The sequence below is a fragment of the Salmo salar genome, chromosome 29 (assembly GCF_965601325.2).
Source record: "Salmo salar chromosome 29, fSalSal1, whole genome shotgun sequence".
Taxonomy (NCBI): Eukaryota; Metazoa; Chordata; class Actinopteri; order Salmoniformes; family Salmonidae; genus Salmo; species Salmo salar.
The window spans coordinates 33,597,055-33,615,887 of record NC_138319.1 but is presented as its reverse complement, the minus strand read 5'-3'; the positions used below and the strand labels follow the sequence as shown (position 1 = coordinate 33,615,887).

The 18,833-nt window shown below is 42.7% G+C and overlaps 1 protein-coding gene across 1 annotated transcript in view; it reads left to right on the top strand.

Annotated features, from left to right (window-relative positions):
* LOC106590614 (neuropilin and tolloid-like protein 1) overlaps positions 1-18,833 on the top strand; it is a 158,803-nt gene that overhangs the window by 102,098 nt on the left and 37,872 nt on the right. The window contains exons 5-6 of the mRNA XM_045710960.2: positions 16,709-16,750; positions 18,457-18,584. Of these exons, the coding sequence (XP_045566916.1) occupies positions 16,709-16,750; positions 18,457-18,584 (170 nt within the window). The remainder of the gene's footprint in view (positions 1-16,708; positions 16,751-18,456; positions 18,585-18,833) is intronic.

The window sequence follows — 18,833 nt, the reverse complement described above, 5'->3', positions numbered from 1 at the left end:
TTTTGCGTTTGACTGATCTTGTGATAAAGGCTGCTAGGCCATTTTGCAGCACCTTGTGACATCACCAGATTGAGAGTCTGAATGAACTAAATGAACAGAATCTGCGGGGTGGTTTCTTTGACCTTGGCTTGTAATCCATTTAGACCAGAGGCCGTGACTGCAGCCCCGTCATAACACTGTGCCACTACTATAGCAGTGCATCCATACTCCTCCAAAAACCAGAGAACCCGGGCTGCAACAGCCTCTGCCCACTTGTCCTCAGTGACATAATCACACTTGCAAAAATGTCAAAAAGCCTGTTTTTGCTTTCTCATTATGGAGTATTGTGTGTAGATTGATGAGGGGTGTATTCTCCTCAAACTGAACTCTGGACTTCAAAGCCAGTTCCACTGTTTTTGTTTAATTGTTCTCCTGTAATCAAGGACTGATTTAGACTTGGGACACCAGGTGACTGTAATTACTTATCAGGTAGAACAGAAAGCGTGCAGGCTCTGGACCTCTTAGGGTCAGGATTTCAATCCCCTGATCTATTCTATGTGTATCCTGTACATACCATTAATACAACTTGAAACTAAAGCTTTTCTGGTCTTTCATTTTTTCCATCAAGCCCCTGAAATGTACTGAAGTGCTCCCATCGGAAATGTTTGAGAGTGGCGTGTAATTGTGGTTTTGAGGTGGTTTGTGATTTTGACAGATGGTGTTTGTAGCATTCCCTAAAGCGTTCATTAAAGCACTTTAGCTGCACCTGTATACTTACATTGATAATCTTACAGGAAAATCTGTTTAACGGCTCACCTGACTTGACTCTAGCAGTACCACGATGATTGGATCTATTATTGATGCAAAGCCATTGATTTCTGTTGTCATCAACCATCATGAAACATCTGCTGTTCTGAGCAGAGAATTGACAGCTTGCTGCCTGTTACAATGTTAGACAATCTCATCAGGAATGATCTGCTCAGCCATGTAAATATGTTAATCTCATCAGGAATGATCTGCTCAACCATGTAAATTTGTTAATCTCACCAGGAATGATCTGCTCAACCATGTACATATGTTAATCTCATCAGGAATGATCTGCTCAGCCATGTAAATTTGTTAATCTCACCAAGAATGATCTGCTCAACCATGTAAATATGAGAGAGGCTGAGAGAGAGAGGCTGAGGCCAATGGCCTGTACAGTAGATAGAGAGGAGGTGAGGCTGAGGCCAGGGTAGTGGCCTGTATAGTAGACAGAGAGGAGGAGAGGTGAGGCTGAGGCCAGGGTAGTGAGGGAAGCTGAGAGAGAGATAGAGAGAGAGAGAGAGAGAGACTCCTCCCTTCAGACCCCTCCCTTCAGACTCCTCCCTTCAGACTCCTCCCTTCAGACCCCTCCCTTCAGACTCCTCCCTTCAGACCCCTCCCTTCAGACCCCTCCCTTCAGACTCCTCCCTACAGACTCCTCCCTTCAGACTCCTCCCTTCAGACTCCTCCCTTCAGACTCCTCCCTACAGACTCCTCCCTACAGACTCCTCCCTTCAGACCCCTCCCTTCAGACTCCTCCCTTCAGACCCCTCCCTTCAGACTCCTCCCTTCAGACCCCTCCCTTCAGACTCCTCCCTTCAGACTCCTCCCTTCAGACTCCTCCCTTCAGACCCCTCCCTTCAGACTCCTCCCTTCAGACTCCTCCCTTCAGACCCCTCCCTTCAGACTCCTCCCTTCAGACTCCTCCCTACAGACTCCTCCCTACAGACTCCTCCCTTCAGACTCCTCCCTTCAGACTCCTCCCTTCAGACTCCTCCCTACAGACTCCTCCCTTCAGACTCCTCCCTTCAGACTCCTCCCTTCAGACTCCTCCCTTCAGATGAACTCTGAAAGGGAAAGAAGGAGGGGTTCTGTTTTGCTTTTGACCCAACTGTGAGGTTATGTAAGCCTTATAATCGTCCTAATCAAACACTGATAAAGGAGTGTGTGCCCATATTCATTTTGGCCCATTTCATACGTACAGCGGCTCTTACAGTTTATATTCAAATTCAGGGAATACTACTGTTTGTGTGCATCCCAGAATGAAATTGAATTCTACATGCTAATGTCTTTCACTGTGTTATTCCCTCAGTGATTCTCCACAGAGATGTAACGGGGGTGAAAATTGAAAGATGAAACTGATATCTGAGTTTTATAATTCAGACAAGAATCTCAAGAATTCAATCAGCCTCTCAAATTACCTTGTGGGTTGTGTTTATTAGGAGAACAATAGAATCATCCTTCGTCTCTCATACACACACAAATACACACACACTCGCACGCACACGCACGCACACACGCAAAACACACACACATGAAAGATGAGTCCTAGAGGGAGCGAGGATGGAGAATAGTAAAAGGAGGGAGAGGAGAGGGGAAGGGTAAGGATGAATAAGGACATAGTGTTATATAGTATTGACCATAATCTGAAACACATATGGCTACTGCATGGGGACCTGACACTGTCCCCTAAGATGAATCTGATGGGACAGGAGAAGGAGGAGAGAAGGAGGAGAGGAGGAGGAGAGGAGGAGGAGAGAGGGAGAGGAGGAGGACGAGGAGGAGAGGAGGAGGAGAGAAGGAGCAGGAGGAGAGCGGGAGGAGAGGAGGAGGAGAGAGGGAGAAGGAGGAGAGGAGGAGGAGAGAAGGAGGAGAGGAGGAGGAGAGAGTGAGAAGGAGGAGAGGAGGGAGAGAGACATAACATCTTGATCAATGATGAAGGAACATACAGTTAAGGTCGGAAGTTTACATACACCTTAGCCAAATACATTTAAACTCAGTTTTCACAATTCCTGGCATTTAATCCTAGTAAAAATTCCCTGTCTTAGGTCAGTTAGGATCACCACTTTATTTTAAGAATGTGAAATGTCAGAATAATTGAAGAGAGAATTATTTATTTCAGCTTTTATTTCTTTCATCACATTCCCATTGGGTCAGAAGTTTACATACACTCATTTGGTAGCATTGCCTTTAAATTGTTTAACTTGGGTCAAACGTTTTGGGTTGCTTCCCACAATAAGTTGGGTGAATTTTGGCCCATTCCTCCTGACAGAGCTGGTGCTGGTGCTCGCACTCTGCTGCTCGCACATGCTTTTTCAGTTCTGCCCACAAATGTTCTATAGGATTGAGGTCAAGGCATTGTGATGGCCACTCCAATACCTTGACTTTGTTGTACTTAAGCCATTTTGCCACAACTTTGGAAGCATGCTTGGAGGTCATTGTCCATTTGGAAGACCCATTTGCGACCAAGCTTTAACTTCCTGACTGATGTCTTGAGATGTTGCTTCAATATATCCACATAATTTTCCTACCTCATGATGCCATCTATTTTGTGAAGTGCACCAGTCCCTCCTGCAGCAAAGCACCCCCACAACATGATGCTACCACCCCCGTGCTTCACGGTTGGGATGGTGTTCTTCGGCTTGCAAGCCTCCCCCTTTTTCCTCCAAACATAATGATGGTCATTATGGCCAATCAGTTTTATTTTTGTTTCATCAGACCAGAGGACATTTCTCCAAAAAGTTTGATCTTTGTCCCCATGTGCAGTTGCAAACCGTAGTCTGTTTTTTTATGGCGGTTTTGGAGCAGTGGCTTCTTCCTTGCTGAGCGGCCTTTCAGGTTATGTCGATATAGGATGTGATCCCTTTTGTCTTTCCTGCTCTTTCTCATTCCACACCCAATTCCCTTTCTCCACCAAGCCGTCATATCGAATTAGCCCACTAGGGAATCTTCCCTATCCTTGTTAGTAACTAATATCAACTGTTTGTTTATGCATTTCTGTGATTATTTAGTTAGTTAGTAAATAAATGATTAAGCCAATTGGTGTATTGATGATTCATAGTAAAGGCTGGGTTCGTGCAGATAACCAACAATTTACGTCGTTTGGAATGAGACTGACGTGAGGTAAAGAATAATTAATTAATAAAAGACTAATTGATCAGATATTAAAATATCTGAAGAGTTATATTAGGAAAATTATAACTTTGTAATCTGAAGATTTTCCTTGGTACCCCAACTTCCTATTTAATTACATTTACATGATTAGTTTAATCACGTAATAATAATTACAGAGAATTTATTTGATAAAATAACAGTCTTCACTTTTAATGATGCCAAAGACACGACACTGTGATCAAAGCAAAGAGTGGCTATTTAAAGAATCTTAAATATAAAATATATTTTGATTTGTTTAACACTTTTTCGGGAGCTACATGATTCCATATGTGTTATTTCATAGTTTTGATGTCTTCTCTATTATTTTACATTGTAGAAAATAGTAAAAATTAAGAAAAACAAATGAATGAGTAAGTGTGCTAAAACTTTTGACCGGTAGAGTAACATGATTCTAACAGTTGTTGTTCCAGCTTATACCAGCCAATCAACCATTCAAGAGGGTATGAACACAATCAACTGAAGTGTTACAAAATCAGTAAAGCAGATTACAGTCATGCACATATGAGTATGTCAATTCCCTTCACCTCTCTCTCTCTCTCTCTCTCTCTCTCTCTCTCTCTCTCTCTCTCTCTCTCTCTCTCTCTCTCTCTCTCTCTCTCTCTCTCTCTCTCTCTCTCTCTGTGCTGTAGTGATTAATGACAGTAGTTAATTAGCCTGATCAACCACTTCTGCATCTCAGGGAGATTATTAATCAGTGTGTGTGTGGGGGTGGGGGGTGTGTGTGTGGGGGTGGGGGGTGCGTGTGTGTGCATGTTCTTGTGACTGTAATAGATCCATTAGGGGCGTGGCCTAATCTGATGTTCTATTCCATATGGAACACATGGTTTGTGCCTGTTTAACATCGACTGATGCAATCACCGTTAATACCTGGGAGGCTGTAAAGACATTAGAAATCTGAGTCCTTCTTGACATAGTTAGATAGGCAGTTCTACTGTGTCTGTGTGTGTGGTTAGCAAGTGCAGTAAGGAAACACAATTTCAATGGCTGGGCCTATTTACTGTGTATAATTTCTTCTCTCTGTTGTTGGGGATGAATACTGTAAGCTTGTGAAGCCTAAGTTGAAAAAGGGAGAAGGGACCATACCATATGTGGATGTAGAGAGGAAAGGAGATGTGGATGGCTGTATCTGCTCTGTAGTCTGCTCACTCAAACAGGAAGACGATATATGGCTCACAGGAAGACAATATATGGCTCACAGGAAGACGATACATGGTTTGCAGGAAGACGATATATGGCTCACAGGAAGACGATATATGGCTCACAGGAAGACGATATATGGCTCACAGGAAGACGATACATGGTTTGCAGGAAGACGATATATGGCTCACAGGAAGACGATATATGGCTCACAAGGAAGACGATACATGGTTTGCAGGAAGACGATATATGGCTCACAGGAAGACGATATATGGCTAACAGGAAGACGATACATGGTTTGCAGGAAGACGATATATGGCTCACAGGAAGACGATATATGGCTCACAGGAAGACGATATATGGCTCGCAGAAAGACGATATATGGCTCACAGGAAGACGATATATGGCTCACCAGGAAGACGATATATGGCTCACAGAAAGACGATATATGGCTCACAGGAGAGAGAGAAAGGAAGTGCCAGAGAATACTGCCTTCCTCTCCTCTCTTCCCCTCTCCCCATTCCTCTCCTCTCTCCCCTCCTCTCCTCCCCTCCCTCTCCCTTTCCCCATCCCCCTCTCCTCTCCTTCTCCCTTCTCCCCTCTCCTCTCTTCTCCTCTCCTTCCAGGTTGTTGTTATAAATTACATTGTGTTCACAGTCAAATAACCTCACAGAGTGAATGTAAAGAAATGAATCTGGGGTTATGGAGGAAATGTAAAGAGGAATGGAGGTGGTTGTTTACTGTTGGGATGGAGTCTATGCGTTTGGCATTCAGGAGACGTAAACTTCAACAGGTCAGTGGAAGGGTGGAAGGGGTGAAGGGTAGAATGACCAGCAGCCTTCGTCCCTCTTAGAGAGACAGAATATACTACAGAGGAGGGATTGATAACTGTTCACTTCATGTGTGTCTCCACCTGACTATGTCTGTGTGTGTGTGTGTGTGTGTGTGTGTGTGTGTGTGGTGTGTGTGTGTGTAAATGTAAATGTAAGTGTGTGTGTGTTTGTATTAGCCTACAGCCTTTCTGTCTTTCTGTGTGTGTATGTGTGCATGTGCATATGTGTGTGTGTGTGTGTGTGTGTGTGTGTGTGTGTGTGTGTGTGTGTGTGTGTGTGTGTGTGTGTGTGTGGTGTATGTGTGAATATGTATGTGTGAGTGAGTGCATTCCAGCCTTGTGAAAAGTACGTGTGTGTGTGTGCATTGGCCTACAGCCTCTCTGTCTTTCTGTGTGTGTGTGTGTGTGTGTGTGTGTGTGTGTGTGTGTGTGTGTGTGTGTGTGTGTGTGTGTGTGTGTGTGTGTGTGTGTGTGTGTGTGTGTGTGTGTGTGTGTGTGTGTGTGTGTGTGTGTGTGTGTGTGTGAGTGAGTGCATTCCAGCCTTGTGCAAAGTACGTGTTTGTGTGTGCATTGGCCTACAGCCTCTCTGTCTTTCTGTGTGTGTGTGTGTGCGTGTGTGTGTATTAGCTTACAACCTCTGTCTTTCTGCGTGTGTGTGTGTACTCCGTGTGTGAATCTCCTTGAGGCTGCTTGGCCTTGAGACCGTGCTGGGTTAAGCGATGCCAGCGCCCAGTGATAAATCTGTGCTGTAACCAGCTGACCTAAAGGTAGCTGTTTCATTAACTGTCTGCCACTGGGATTCCCCCACCCACACACACACACACACACACACACACGACACACACACACACACACACACACACACACACACACACACACACACACACACACACACACACACACACACACAGCACGGAACTCATCTGTTTGGAGTGGGAGGAAATAATAGATTGACCTACTAATCTTAACACGGATACATCATTACGAACATGTGCACATACAGTACACACACACACATACAGTACACACACACACACACGTACAGTACACACGCACACATACAGTACACACACACACTCACACATACAGTGCACACACACACACACACTCAATTATGCCTTCTGCACATCTGTTATTGACTCCACTCTGATTCCGTTCTGTGATTTGCTTATCAGGTTTTGTTGCAAACTGTACCAAACCATGTATACAGTGAGGGAAGTAGAGTTGATGCCAAAGAGCTCCATTTTGGTCTCATCTGACCACAACACTTTCACCCAGTTGTCCTCTGAATCATTCAGATGTTCATTGGCAAACTTTAGACGGGCATGTATATGTGCTTTCTTGAGCAGGGGGACCTTGCGGGCGCTGCAGGATTTCAGTCCTTCACGGCGTAGTGTGTTACCAATTGTTTTCTTGGTGACTATGGTCCCTGCTGCCTTGAGATCATTGACAAGATCCTCCCGTGTAGGTCTGAGCTGATTCCTCACCATTCTCATGATCATTGCAACTCCACAAGGTTCTTGCATGGAGCCCCAGGCCGAGGGAGATTGACAGTTCTTTTGTGTTTCTTCCATTTGCGAATAATCCCACCAACTGTTGTCACCTTCTCACCAAGCTGCTTGGCGATGGTCTTGTAGCCCATTCCAGCCTTGTGTAGGTCTACAATCTTGTCCCTGACATCCTTGGAGACCTCTTTGGTCTTGGCCATGGTGGAGAGTTTGGAATCTGATTGATTGATTGCTTCTGTGGACAGGTGTCTTTTATACAGGTAACAAACTGAGATTAGGAGCACTCCCTTTAATTAAGAGTGTGCTCCTAATCTCAGCTCGTTACCTATATAAAAGACACCTGGGAGCCAGAAATCTTTCTGATTGCGAGGGGGTCAAATACTTATTTCCCTCATTAAAATGCAAATCAATTTATAACATTTTTGACATGTGTTTTTCTGGATTTTTTTGTTGTTATTCTGTCTCTCACTGTTCAAATAAACCTACCATTAAAATTATAGACTGATCATTTCTTTGTCAGTGGGCAAACGTACAAAATCAGCAGGGGATCAAATACTTTTTCCCTCACTGTATGATGTTCCCTGACCCAGTCCCATTCATTCCCACAGTCTGGTTTATTCCCTGTTTGATTCCCTTACTAACCAAAATGAAGACGAAAACAGACAACGGAATGTAGAGTCAGAGAGAGAGAAAGAGACAGAGAGAGAAAGGTAATTACCAAATTACTGTACGACAGACCACGTATTCACCCTGCACACCCTAATTGACAAACAAACAAACCAAAACGAAGGAAAAGTCTTCTCATAATTTGTTGATTTCAAAAAAGCTTTTGACTCAGTTTGGCATGAGGGTCTGCTATACAAACTGATGGAAAGGGGTGTTGGGGAGAAAAACATACGACATTATAAAATGTATATACACAAACAACAAGTGTGCGTGTAAAATTGGCAAAAAACAAACACATTTCCTTCCACAGGGCCGTGGGGTAAGACAGGGATGCAGCTTAAACCCCACCCTCTTCAACATATGTATCAACGAATTGGCGAGGCAACTAGAACAGTCTGCAGCACCCGGCCTCACCCTACTAGAATCTGAAGTCAAATGTCTACTGTTTGCTGATGATCTGGTGCTTCTGTCACCAACCAAGGAGGGCCTACAGCAGCACCTAGATCTTCTGCACAGATTCTGCCAGACCTGGGCCCTGACAGTAAATCTCAGTAAGACAAAAATAATGGTATTACAAAAAAGGTCCAGTTGCCAGGACTACAAATACAAACTCCATCTATACACCGGTGCCCTAGAGCACACAAAAAACTATACATACCTTGGCCTAAACATCAGCGCCACAGGTAACTTCCACAAAGTTATGAAAGATCTAAGAGACAAGGCAAGAAGGGCCTTCGATTCCATCAAAAATAACATAAAATTCGACATACCAATTAGGATCTGGCTAAAAATACTTAAATCAGTAATAGAACCCATTTCCCTTTATGGTTGTGAGGTCGGGGGTTCACTCACCAACCAAGGATTCACAAAATGGGACAAACACCAAATATCTTCCATGTACAATGTAAAACACCAAATAATACATGCAGAGAAGAATTAGGCCATTACCCGCTAGCATGGAGGAATCAGCCCAGAAGCGGAACTGATTGAATCGGCCCGGAATCGGGTGTCGGACTCGGCCCGGAATCAAAATGAATGACTGCCCAGAATCGGGCCGTTTCCATCTGGTGGAATTCAGCTGACTTTGCCGGTATCTTACCAGAATCCCCCCAGAAAAGGCCCTATGCAATTTTAAATAAATGTATACAAAATGACCCAATTTAGTAATTTTAAATATTACAATTATACATTTTATACATACAAATTATACCCATCCACAATTGTTTTTAAATAATGTTATTTTCTATTTTTTTTTACCCCCTTTTCATCGTATCCAGTTGTCTTGTCTCATCGCTGCAACTCCCATATGGCCTCAAGAGAGGCGAAGGTCGAGAGCCGTGCGTCCTCCGAAACACAACCCCGCCAAGCCGCACTGCTTCCTGACACAATGCACGCCTAACCCGGAAGCCAGCCGCACCAATATGTCAGAGGAAACACTGTACAACTGGCGACTGTGTCAGCGTGCATGCACCTGGCCAACCACTGGAGTCGCTACAGCATGATGGGACAAGGACATCCCGGCCAGCCAAACCCTCCCATAATCCGGACGATGCAGGGCCAATTGTGCGTCATCTCATGGGTCTCCCAGTCACAGACGGCACGAGTATCGAACCAGCATCTGTAGCTTAAAAAGTTTTTAATTTGCACAAAGTATCAAAATACTAAAATACTACTTAATCAGGACTCTTGAAGAATTTAATTTAAATGTTCATTTTATTTTTTGATCACAGAAACAATGAGGAAAATATGGAAAAATAAATAAATAATGAAATGTTAATTATATAAAGCAGCCCGTGTAATCATCTGCCAGAGAGCAGCCATAATCAGCCCGAGTCTCAAGTAATACATTTGGGCCAGAAAACTCTCACCGGAATCAGCCCGAGTCCCAAGTAATACATTTGGGCCAGATAACTCACACCGGAATCGGCACAAGGTCAATCCCCGCGTCCTAGCCATAAGTTATACTGCCGAAGGTGGCCCAGACTCGGGCCACATGATGTCGGCCGAGTGTTACTCTCAGCCGAGTGCCACGACTCTCAGCCGGAATCGGCCCAGATCTATTGTGCTAGCTGGGTAATTATCAACATTCAGAAAGAGCTGTTAAATTCTACAACCACATAAAAGTAAGTTATTCCCAAACCTTCCACAACAAAGCCATCACCTACAGAGAGATGAACCTGGAGAAGTGTCCCCTAAGCAAGCTGGTCCTGGGGCTCTGTTCACAAACCCAAACCCACTCCACAGAGCCCCAGGACAGCAACATAATTAGACCAAACCAAATCATGAGAAAACAAAAAGATAATTACTTGAAAAATTTGAAATAATTAACAAAAGAACAGAGCAAACTAGAATGCTATTTTGCCCTAAACAGAGAGTACACAATGGCAGAATACCTGACCACTGTGACTGACCCAAAATTAAGGAACGCTTTGACTGTACGGCGTAGGCAGACCTGGTTTTCAAGAGAAGACGGTCTATGTGCACACTGCCCACAAAATGACTGAGATGCACTCAGTGAGCATGGCTTTGCTATCGAGAGAGGCCGCCATCGGCAGACCTGGCTCTCAAGAGAAGACAGGCTATGTGCACACTGCCCACAAAATGAGGTGGAAACTGAGCTGCACTTCCTAACCTCCTGCCAAATGTATGACCATATTAGAGACACATGTTTCCCTCAGATTACACACACCCATAAAAAATGTGAAAACAAACCCAATTTTCATCTATTGGGTGAAATACCAGAGTGTGCCATAACAGCAGCAATATTTGTGACCTGTTGCCACAAGAAAAGGGCAACCAGTGAAGAACAAACACCATTGTAATTTTCCCTTTTGTAATTGAACTATTTGCACATTGTTAAAACACTGTATAGAGACATGATATGACATTTTAAATGTCTTTATTCTTTTGGAATTTCTGTGAGTGTAATGTTTACTGTTCATTTATTTTATTGTTTTTTTTTTCACCTTTGTTTGTTATCTACTTCACTTGCTTTGGCAATTGTTAGCATGTTTCCCATGCCAATAAAGCCATTAAATTGAAATTGAATTGCATTGAGACAGAGAGAGACAGATAGAGAGAAACAGATAGAGAGCGAGAGAGAGATAGAGAGAGAGACAGATAGAGAGAGAGAGAGAGAGAGACAGATAGAGAGAGAGAGAGAGAGAGAGAGACAGATAGAGAGAGACAGATAGAGAGAGAGAGAGAGAGAGACAGATAGAGAGACAGATAGAGAGAGAGAGAGACAGAGAGAGAGAGAGAGAGAGAGAGAGAGAGAGAGAGAGACAGAGAGAGAGAGAGAGAGAGAGAGACAGATAGAGAGAGAGAGAGAGAGAGAGAGACAGAGAGAGAGAGAGAGAGAGAGAGAGAGAGAGAGAGAGAGAGAGAGAGAGAGAGAGAGAGAGAGCTACTGTGATGGAAGCAGCAGGATATTCTTTGTGTTAATGTTCTACTCTACTTTATCAGAGACATTCTGGAGGAGAAAGAGGCCTGTTCGGTTCTTTTTATCTGAATGTATGTCCAACCTTGTGTGTGTTAGTGTGTGTGTGTGTGTCTGTGGTGATTCATTATGAATGTAAATGCACAACTCCCACTTCCACTTTCTCCTTTGATCGTGGATGTTATCCTCCCTTTGCCAGCTACCATTATTTGATGTAGTGAGTGAGCTTTCCGCTCTCTCTCTCCCCTATCTTTATCTCTCTCTCCTCTCTCTCTCTCTCTCTCTCTCCTCTATCGCTCTCTCCTCTCTCTCTATCTCTCCTCTCTTTCTCTCTCCTCTATCTTTATCTCTCTGGTCCCGTGTGGCTCAGTTGGTAGAGCATGGTGTTTGCAACGCCAGGGTTGTGGGTTCAATTCCCACGGGGGACCAGTACGAAAAAAAAAAAGAGAAAAAAAAATGTGTGAAATGTATGTATTCACTACTGTAAGTCGCTCTGGATAAGAGCGTCTGCTAAATGACTAGAATGTAAATCTCTCTCTCTCCTCTGTGTTTAATGAGTTCAAATTGTGAATAAATGTCATCATTTCTGTGAATAATCAATCTCTTGGTGAGGAATATTTATGACAGTAAAGGAGAAAGTGCCTCTCTGTCTCTACCTCCCCTGTCGTGCAGTGACCACATACACGCTCCTCTATGGGTAGCCATGTCTTTTTATGTCTGCCGGTTTCTATTGCCAATCGGTGGTCACTCAGCCTGTACTTGGTAAGGATCTGTCTCTGCTTCGTATCTCTGACAGAGTAGAGATAATCAGCCAATTCATATTCTCTGTTTAGAGCCAAATAGCAATTTAGTTTAAATTGCAGACTTGAATTTGGACTTGAATTTAGATGTAGCCAACATTTTTATGATCTTGTCTGTATTTTCATTACCGCTGGAAAGCGGCCCAATTCTGCCCTACATGCATTAGTTGATGTATTTCTCTGGACTTGTAGAATTTTACGACAGAATTCTGGATGTAGGGCTTCAATTGGATGTTTGTCCCACATTTTAAAGTCCAGTTTGAGTGGCCCCCAAACCTCACGTCCATAAAGAGCTATTGGTACGATTACACTGTCAAATATTTTGGTCCAAATTTTAATTGGGATGTTGATTTTGAATAATTTCATTTTTATCGCATACAATGTTCTGCGGGCTTTTTCTTTGAGTGCATTCACTGCCATATTAATGTTTCCCCATGCAGATGTGGTCAGACCAATGATTATAATGACCAGTTTTTTTGACAATCTCCATACAGAAATCATTCAATTTCAGACAGAGGGTAAAGTGCTTCTTTGTGGAGATTTCAATGCAAGATCAGGTTATGAGCCTGACTACACTGATGCGGGAGGTAACCACCACACATTTGGACACCCCTCCTTGTACAGTAACCCTTTTATAAATAATAGGAACAGTCCTGACCAAATACTGAACAAAAATGGGAAGGGGTTAGTGCATCTCTGTCAAGCCTTAGGCCTATACATGCTTAATGGTAGAATCAGAGGGGACTCTTTAGGTCGGTTTACTTACTGCTCAGCTGTTGGGATAAGTGTAGTCGATTATGCCATCACTGACATCGACCCCTCCTCCATTAGTGCATTCACTGTCAGACCACAGACACCATTGTCAGATCACAGTCAGATCAACATGTTTCTGAAGAAATTAACCGGCAATATTCATTCAAAAAACAGCCCAATAAACTCTACAACATAAACCAATCGTACAGATGGGCTCCAAACAGTGCAGAGAGATTCATTGAAACATTGAACTCAAATGAAATGATGAACTCTATACAGTTCTTCAACTCACAATACCAAAAACAATAAAGAAGGTGTCAATTCAGCTACTCAAAACATCAATTGCATATTCTAAAAAGCAGCATCAAAAGCAAATTTGAGAAAACCAAAGAAATGCAACATCAGAAACAAAAAACAAAATGTTTCTGAAAAATGTTTCTCTCTCTCTCCCTCTCTACTCTCTATGCCTCTCTCCTCTCTCCACTCTATCTTTCTCTATCTCTCTCTCTCCCTCTCTACTCTCTATGCCTCTCTCCTCTCTATCTTTCTCTATCTCTCTCTCCCTCTCTACTCTCTATGCCTCTCTCCTCTCTCCCTCTCTACTCTCTATGCCTCTCTCCTCTCTCCTCTCTATCTTTCTCTATCTCTCTCTCTCCCTCTCTACTCTCTCTACTCTCTATGACTCTCCTCTCTCCCTCTCTCCCTCTCTACTCTCTATGCCTCTCTCCTCTCTCCCTCTCTACTCTCTATGCCTCTCTCCTCTCTCCCTCTCTACTCTCTATGCCTCTCTCCTCTCTCCCTCTCTACTCTCTCTCCCTCTCTCCCTCTCTACTCTCTATGCCTCTCTCCTCTCTCCCTCTCTACTCTCTATGCCTCTCTCCTCTCTCCCTCTCTACTCTCTATGCCTCTCTCCTCTCTATCTTTCTCTATCTCTCTCTCTCCCTCTCTACTCTCTATGCCTCTCTACTCTCTCCACTCTATCTTTCTCTATCGCTCTCTCTCCCTCTCTACTCTCTATGCCTCTCTCCTCTCTCCTCTCTATCTTTCTCTATCTCTCTCTCTCCCTCTCTACTCTCTATGCCTCTCTCCTCTCTCCTCTCTATCTTTCTCTATCTCTCTCTCTCCCTCTCTCATCTCTTTACTCTCTCTCTTTCTCTTTCTCTCTCTCTCTATCTCTCTCTCCCTCTCTCCTCTCTCTCCTCTCTCTATCTCTCTCCATCTCTCTCTCCCTCTCTACTCTCTATGCCTCTCTCCTCTCTCCACTCTATCTTTCTCTATCTCTCTCTCTCCCTCTCTACTCTCTATGCCTCTCTCCTCTCTATCTTTCTCTATCTCTCTCTCTCCCTCTCTACTCTCTATGCCTCTCTCCTCTCTATCTTTCTCTATCTCTCTCTCTCCCTCTCTACTCTCTATGCCTCTCTACTCTCTATCTTTCTCTATCTCTCTCTCTCCCTCTCTCATCTCTTTACTCTCTCTCTTTCTCTCTCTCTCTATCTCTCTCTCCCTCTCTCCTCTCTCTCCCTCTCTCTCTTTCTCTCTCTCCCTCTGGAGTTGTAGACTGAGGCTCTGACTGGATCACTGTTAGAAAGGAGAACAATGATATGGACTTGGAGAAGGGTTCCACTAGACAAGGTGCTCACGCTGTGCAATCAGCGAGCAGCTGCCACTGACTTTGTAGCTGGATCGAGTTTGAGCCAATCAGGGCAAATGCACGGTTTTTGTGAGGGTGCTGTCCTTAGCTGAACATGGCTTGCGGCATAAAAAATATAAGCACTGTGTCGTCTGCAAAATGAAAGTGAACTGGTGGTTCCACTGTAATGCATTTTGGACATGTTTAATGCTGTTAGTGGATAGAAACAAGAAGAAACACACTCACAGACCGGTGATGTCATGTGCGTAATGCCTGAAGCTGGTTCAGTAAAGACAATACACAACAGCCATAGAACACTGACATCATCTTGTTAATGTTTACTCCCATATATGGCCAGACAGGATCTGAGTGGAAGGGTTTCCTATCTGTACCTATAAAGGCATAGATCACACAAACAAAAACTAAATCAAAGTGTGTCAGAAGCTTCCATACGTTAAAAAAAAAGAAAAATGTTATGGACTTAGTTCGACTTCAGACCAGTATTGAGGTGTGAAAAAAACGTCAGTTGATTTTGGCGTGAAGTCTAATTTTGAAGATCTGACAGGAACGGTTAATAAATAAACATGTGTTTATTAGGGCTTTGATGCAGGTTTTTATTTGGATTAGCGCTCAAGGTTTTTAAGATTTTGAATAATTTTAGGAGACTTTTCCTCCACAGATATTCTACTTTCGACTTCACATTACAAACAACATCTCCTCCCCTTATACAATGATGGAAGATGTCCGTCTGTGTGTGTGTGTGTGTGTGTGTGTGTGTGTGTGTGTGTGTGTGTGTGTGTGTGTGTGTGTGTGTGTGTGTGTGTGTGTGTGTGTGTGTGTGTGTGTGTGTGTGTGTGTGTGTGTGTGTGTGTGTGTGTGCATGTGAACGTGCGTCCATGTAAGGTGATGTCAAATCAGGGGACAGCAAGTAGCGGCTAGTTGACCTCCACACACACACACACACACACACACACACACACACACACACACACACACACACACACACACATTCTAAATGAGTTTCCATCGCCAAGGTATTGTAGTGACATGTGTGACTAGAGAAATGCCCAGAAGGTAGTTCTACAACTCAGGCAATCTACTTAACATTATTAAAGTGTTATATTCAGTGTTCACAAGTTTGCTATCAGATCAGTTCCAAAAGGTAATCTCAAACGCTATGAAACGCTGGTTCTACCGACAACTAAGGAAGGTATTAGCTGTCTACCACTAAGGAAGGTATTAACTCTCTGCCACTAAGGAAGGTATTAGCTGTCTACCACTAAGGAAGGTATTAACTCTCTGCCACTAAGGAAGGTATTAACTCTCTACCACTAAGGAAGGTATTAACTCTCTGCCACTAAGGAAGGTATTAACTCTCTACCACTAAGGAAGGTATTAACTCCCTGCCACTAAGGAAGGTATTAACTCTCTACCACTAAGGAAGGTATTAGCTGTCTACCAATAAGGAAGGTATTAGCTGTTTACCACTAAGGAAGGTATTAGCTGTTTACCACTAAGGAAGGTATTAGCTCTCTACCACTAAGGGAGGTATTAGCTGTCTACCACTAAGGAAGGTATTAACTCTCTGCAACTAAGGAAGGTATTAGCTCTCTGCCACTAAGGAAGGTATTAGCTCTCTGCCACTAAGGAAGGTATTAGCTCTCTGCCACTAAGGAAGGTATTAGCTGTCTACCACTAAGGAAGGTATTAGCTCTCTGCCACTAAGGAAGGTATTAGCTGTCTACCACTAAGGAAGGTATTAGCTCCATGTCACTAAAAGCCAATTTAAACTTGATCTGAAAATGTGTTTGGATGCACAGCACATTTGTTCATGTGCTGTAGTTGGCTTTTGCATTAGTGATAGGTCGTTCTACCTGAATGTTTAGCTTACTGCCCTTGTTAGGATACAGTGCGTGATTCCTTATTAAAAATGTGTGTCTGTCTCTCCCTGTCTTTCCCCTTTCCCTCTATTTTCCTGTTCTTCAGATCCGGATTTTGGAGACCTTGGGGTGCCCCAGCCTTTGCCCTGTAGGTACTCTCTCTCTCTCTCTCTCTCTCTCTCTCTCTCTCTCTCTCTCTCTCTCTCTCTCTCTCTCTCTCTCTCTCTCTCTCTCTCTCTCTCTCTCTCTCTCTCTGACTATTTGTTACATTGTGTTATGTTACATTTTGTTACGTGTTGTATTGTTGTGTTATGTTACATTGTGTTGTGTTACATTGTGTTGTGTTACATTGTGTTGTGTTACATTGTGTTATGTTACATTTTGTTATGTTACATTGTGTTATGTTACATTGTGTTGTGTTACATTGTGTTGTGTTACATTGTGTTATGTTACATTTTGTTATGTTACATTGTATTATGTTACATTGTGTTGTGTTACATTTTGTTGTGTTACATTGTGTTATGTTACATTTTGTTATGTTACATTGTGTTGTGTACATTGTGTTATGTTACATTTTGTTACGTGTAGTATTGTTGTATTATGCTACATTTTGTTATGTTACATTGTGTTGTGATACATTGTGTTGTGTTACATTGTGTTGTGTTACATTGTGTTACGTTATGTTATGTTACGTTGTGTTACATTGTGTTGTGTTACATTGTGTTATGTTACATTGTGTTGTGTTACGTTGTGTTACATTGTGTTACATTGTGTTGTGTTACATTGTGTTGTGTTACATTGTGTTACGTTATGTTATGTTACGTTGTGTTGTGTTACATTGTGTTACGTTATGTTATGTTACGTTATGTTACGTTGTGTTACATTGTGTTATATTACATTTTGTTACGTGTTGTATTGTTGTATTATGTTACATTGTGTTATGTTACATTTTGTTATGTTACATTGTGTTGTGTTACATTGTGTTATGTTACATTTTGTTATGTTACATTGTGTTGTGTTACATTGTGTTGTGTTATATTGTGTTATGTTACATTGTGTTGTATTGTTGTATTATGTTACATTTTGTTATGTTACATTGTGTTGTGTTACATGTGTTATGTTACATTTTGTTATGTTACATTGTGTTGTGTTAAATTGTGTTGTGTCACATTGTGTTATGTTACGTTGTGTTACATTGTGTTACATTGTGTTGTGTTACGTTGTGTTGTGTTACGTTGTGTTGTGTACGTTGTGTTACATTGTGTTGTGTTGTGTTACATTGTGTTATGTTACATTGTGTTGTGTTATGTTGTGTTACATTGTGTTATGTTCCGTTACGTTGTGTTACATTGTGTTATGTTCCGTTACGTTGTGTTACATTGTGTTGTGTTACATTGTGTTGTGTTACATTGTGTTGTGTTCGTGTTGTGTTACATTGTGTTGTGTTACATTGTGTTGTGTTGTGTTACATTGTGTTGTGTTGTGTTACATTGTGTTGTGTTACATTGTGTTGTGTTGTGTTACATTGCGTTGTGTTACATTGTGTTGTGTTGTGTTACATTGTGTTGTGTTACATTGTGTTGTGTTGTGTTACATTGTGTTGTGTTACATTGTGTTGTGTTGTGTTACATTGTGTTGTGTTACATTGTGTTGTGTTGTGTTACATTGTGTTGTGTTACATTGCGTTGTGTTACATTGCGTTGTGTGTTTTCTGTCTTTGTTCGAATCCCATAATTTGCCTCTATTCACTGTTTGTGTGTGTGTGTGTGTGTGTGTGTGTGTGTGTGTGTGTGTGTGTGTGTGTGTGTGTGTGTGTGTGTGTGTGTGTGTGTGTGTGTGTGTGTGTGTCTCCAGTCTGTGAGTTTGACATGGGAGGACCAGAGGGGATAGTGGAGTCCAATCAGATCACCAGAGATGGAAAGGCGTTAGCTACAGAGGCTGTGGACTGCAAATGGTTCATCCACGCTCCTCCACGCTCCAAGGTCAGTAACACACATGGTTCATCCACGCTCCTCCACGCTCCAAGGTCAGTAACACACATGCACACAACATACAAAGTGTCGAGCAGGATACACACTCCAATGTACACAAAACCCATTGTTGTAAATATGTATGCACAGACACATCACCAGAGACCTCACTACTAGGCACTCCTCGTGCTGTGTGTTCCAGAGTGGGTCTTGTTATTCCTAGGGTCAGTGTGTGGGAGTTAAGGCTGATGTGAACACTTG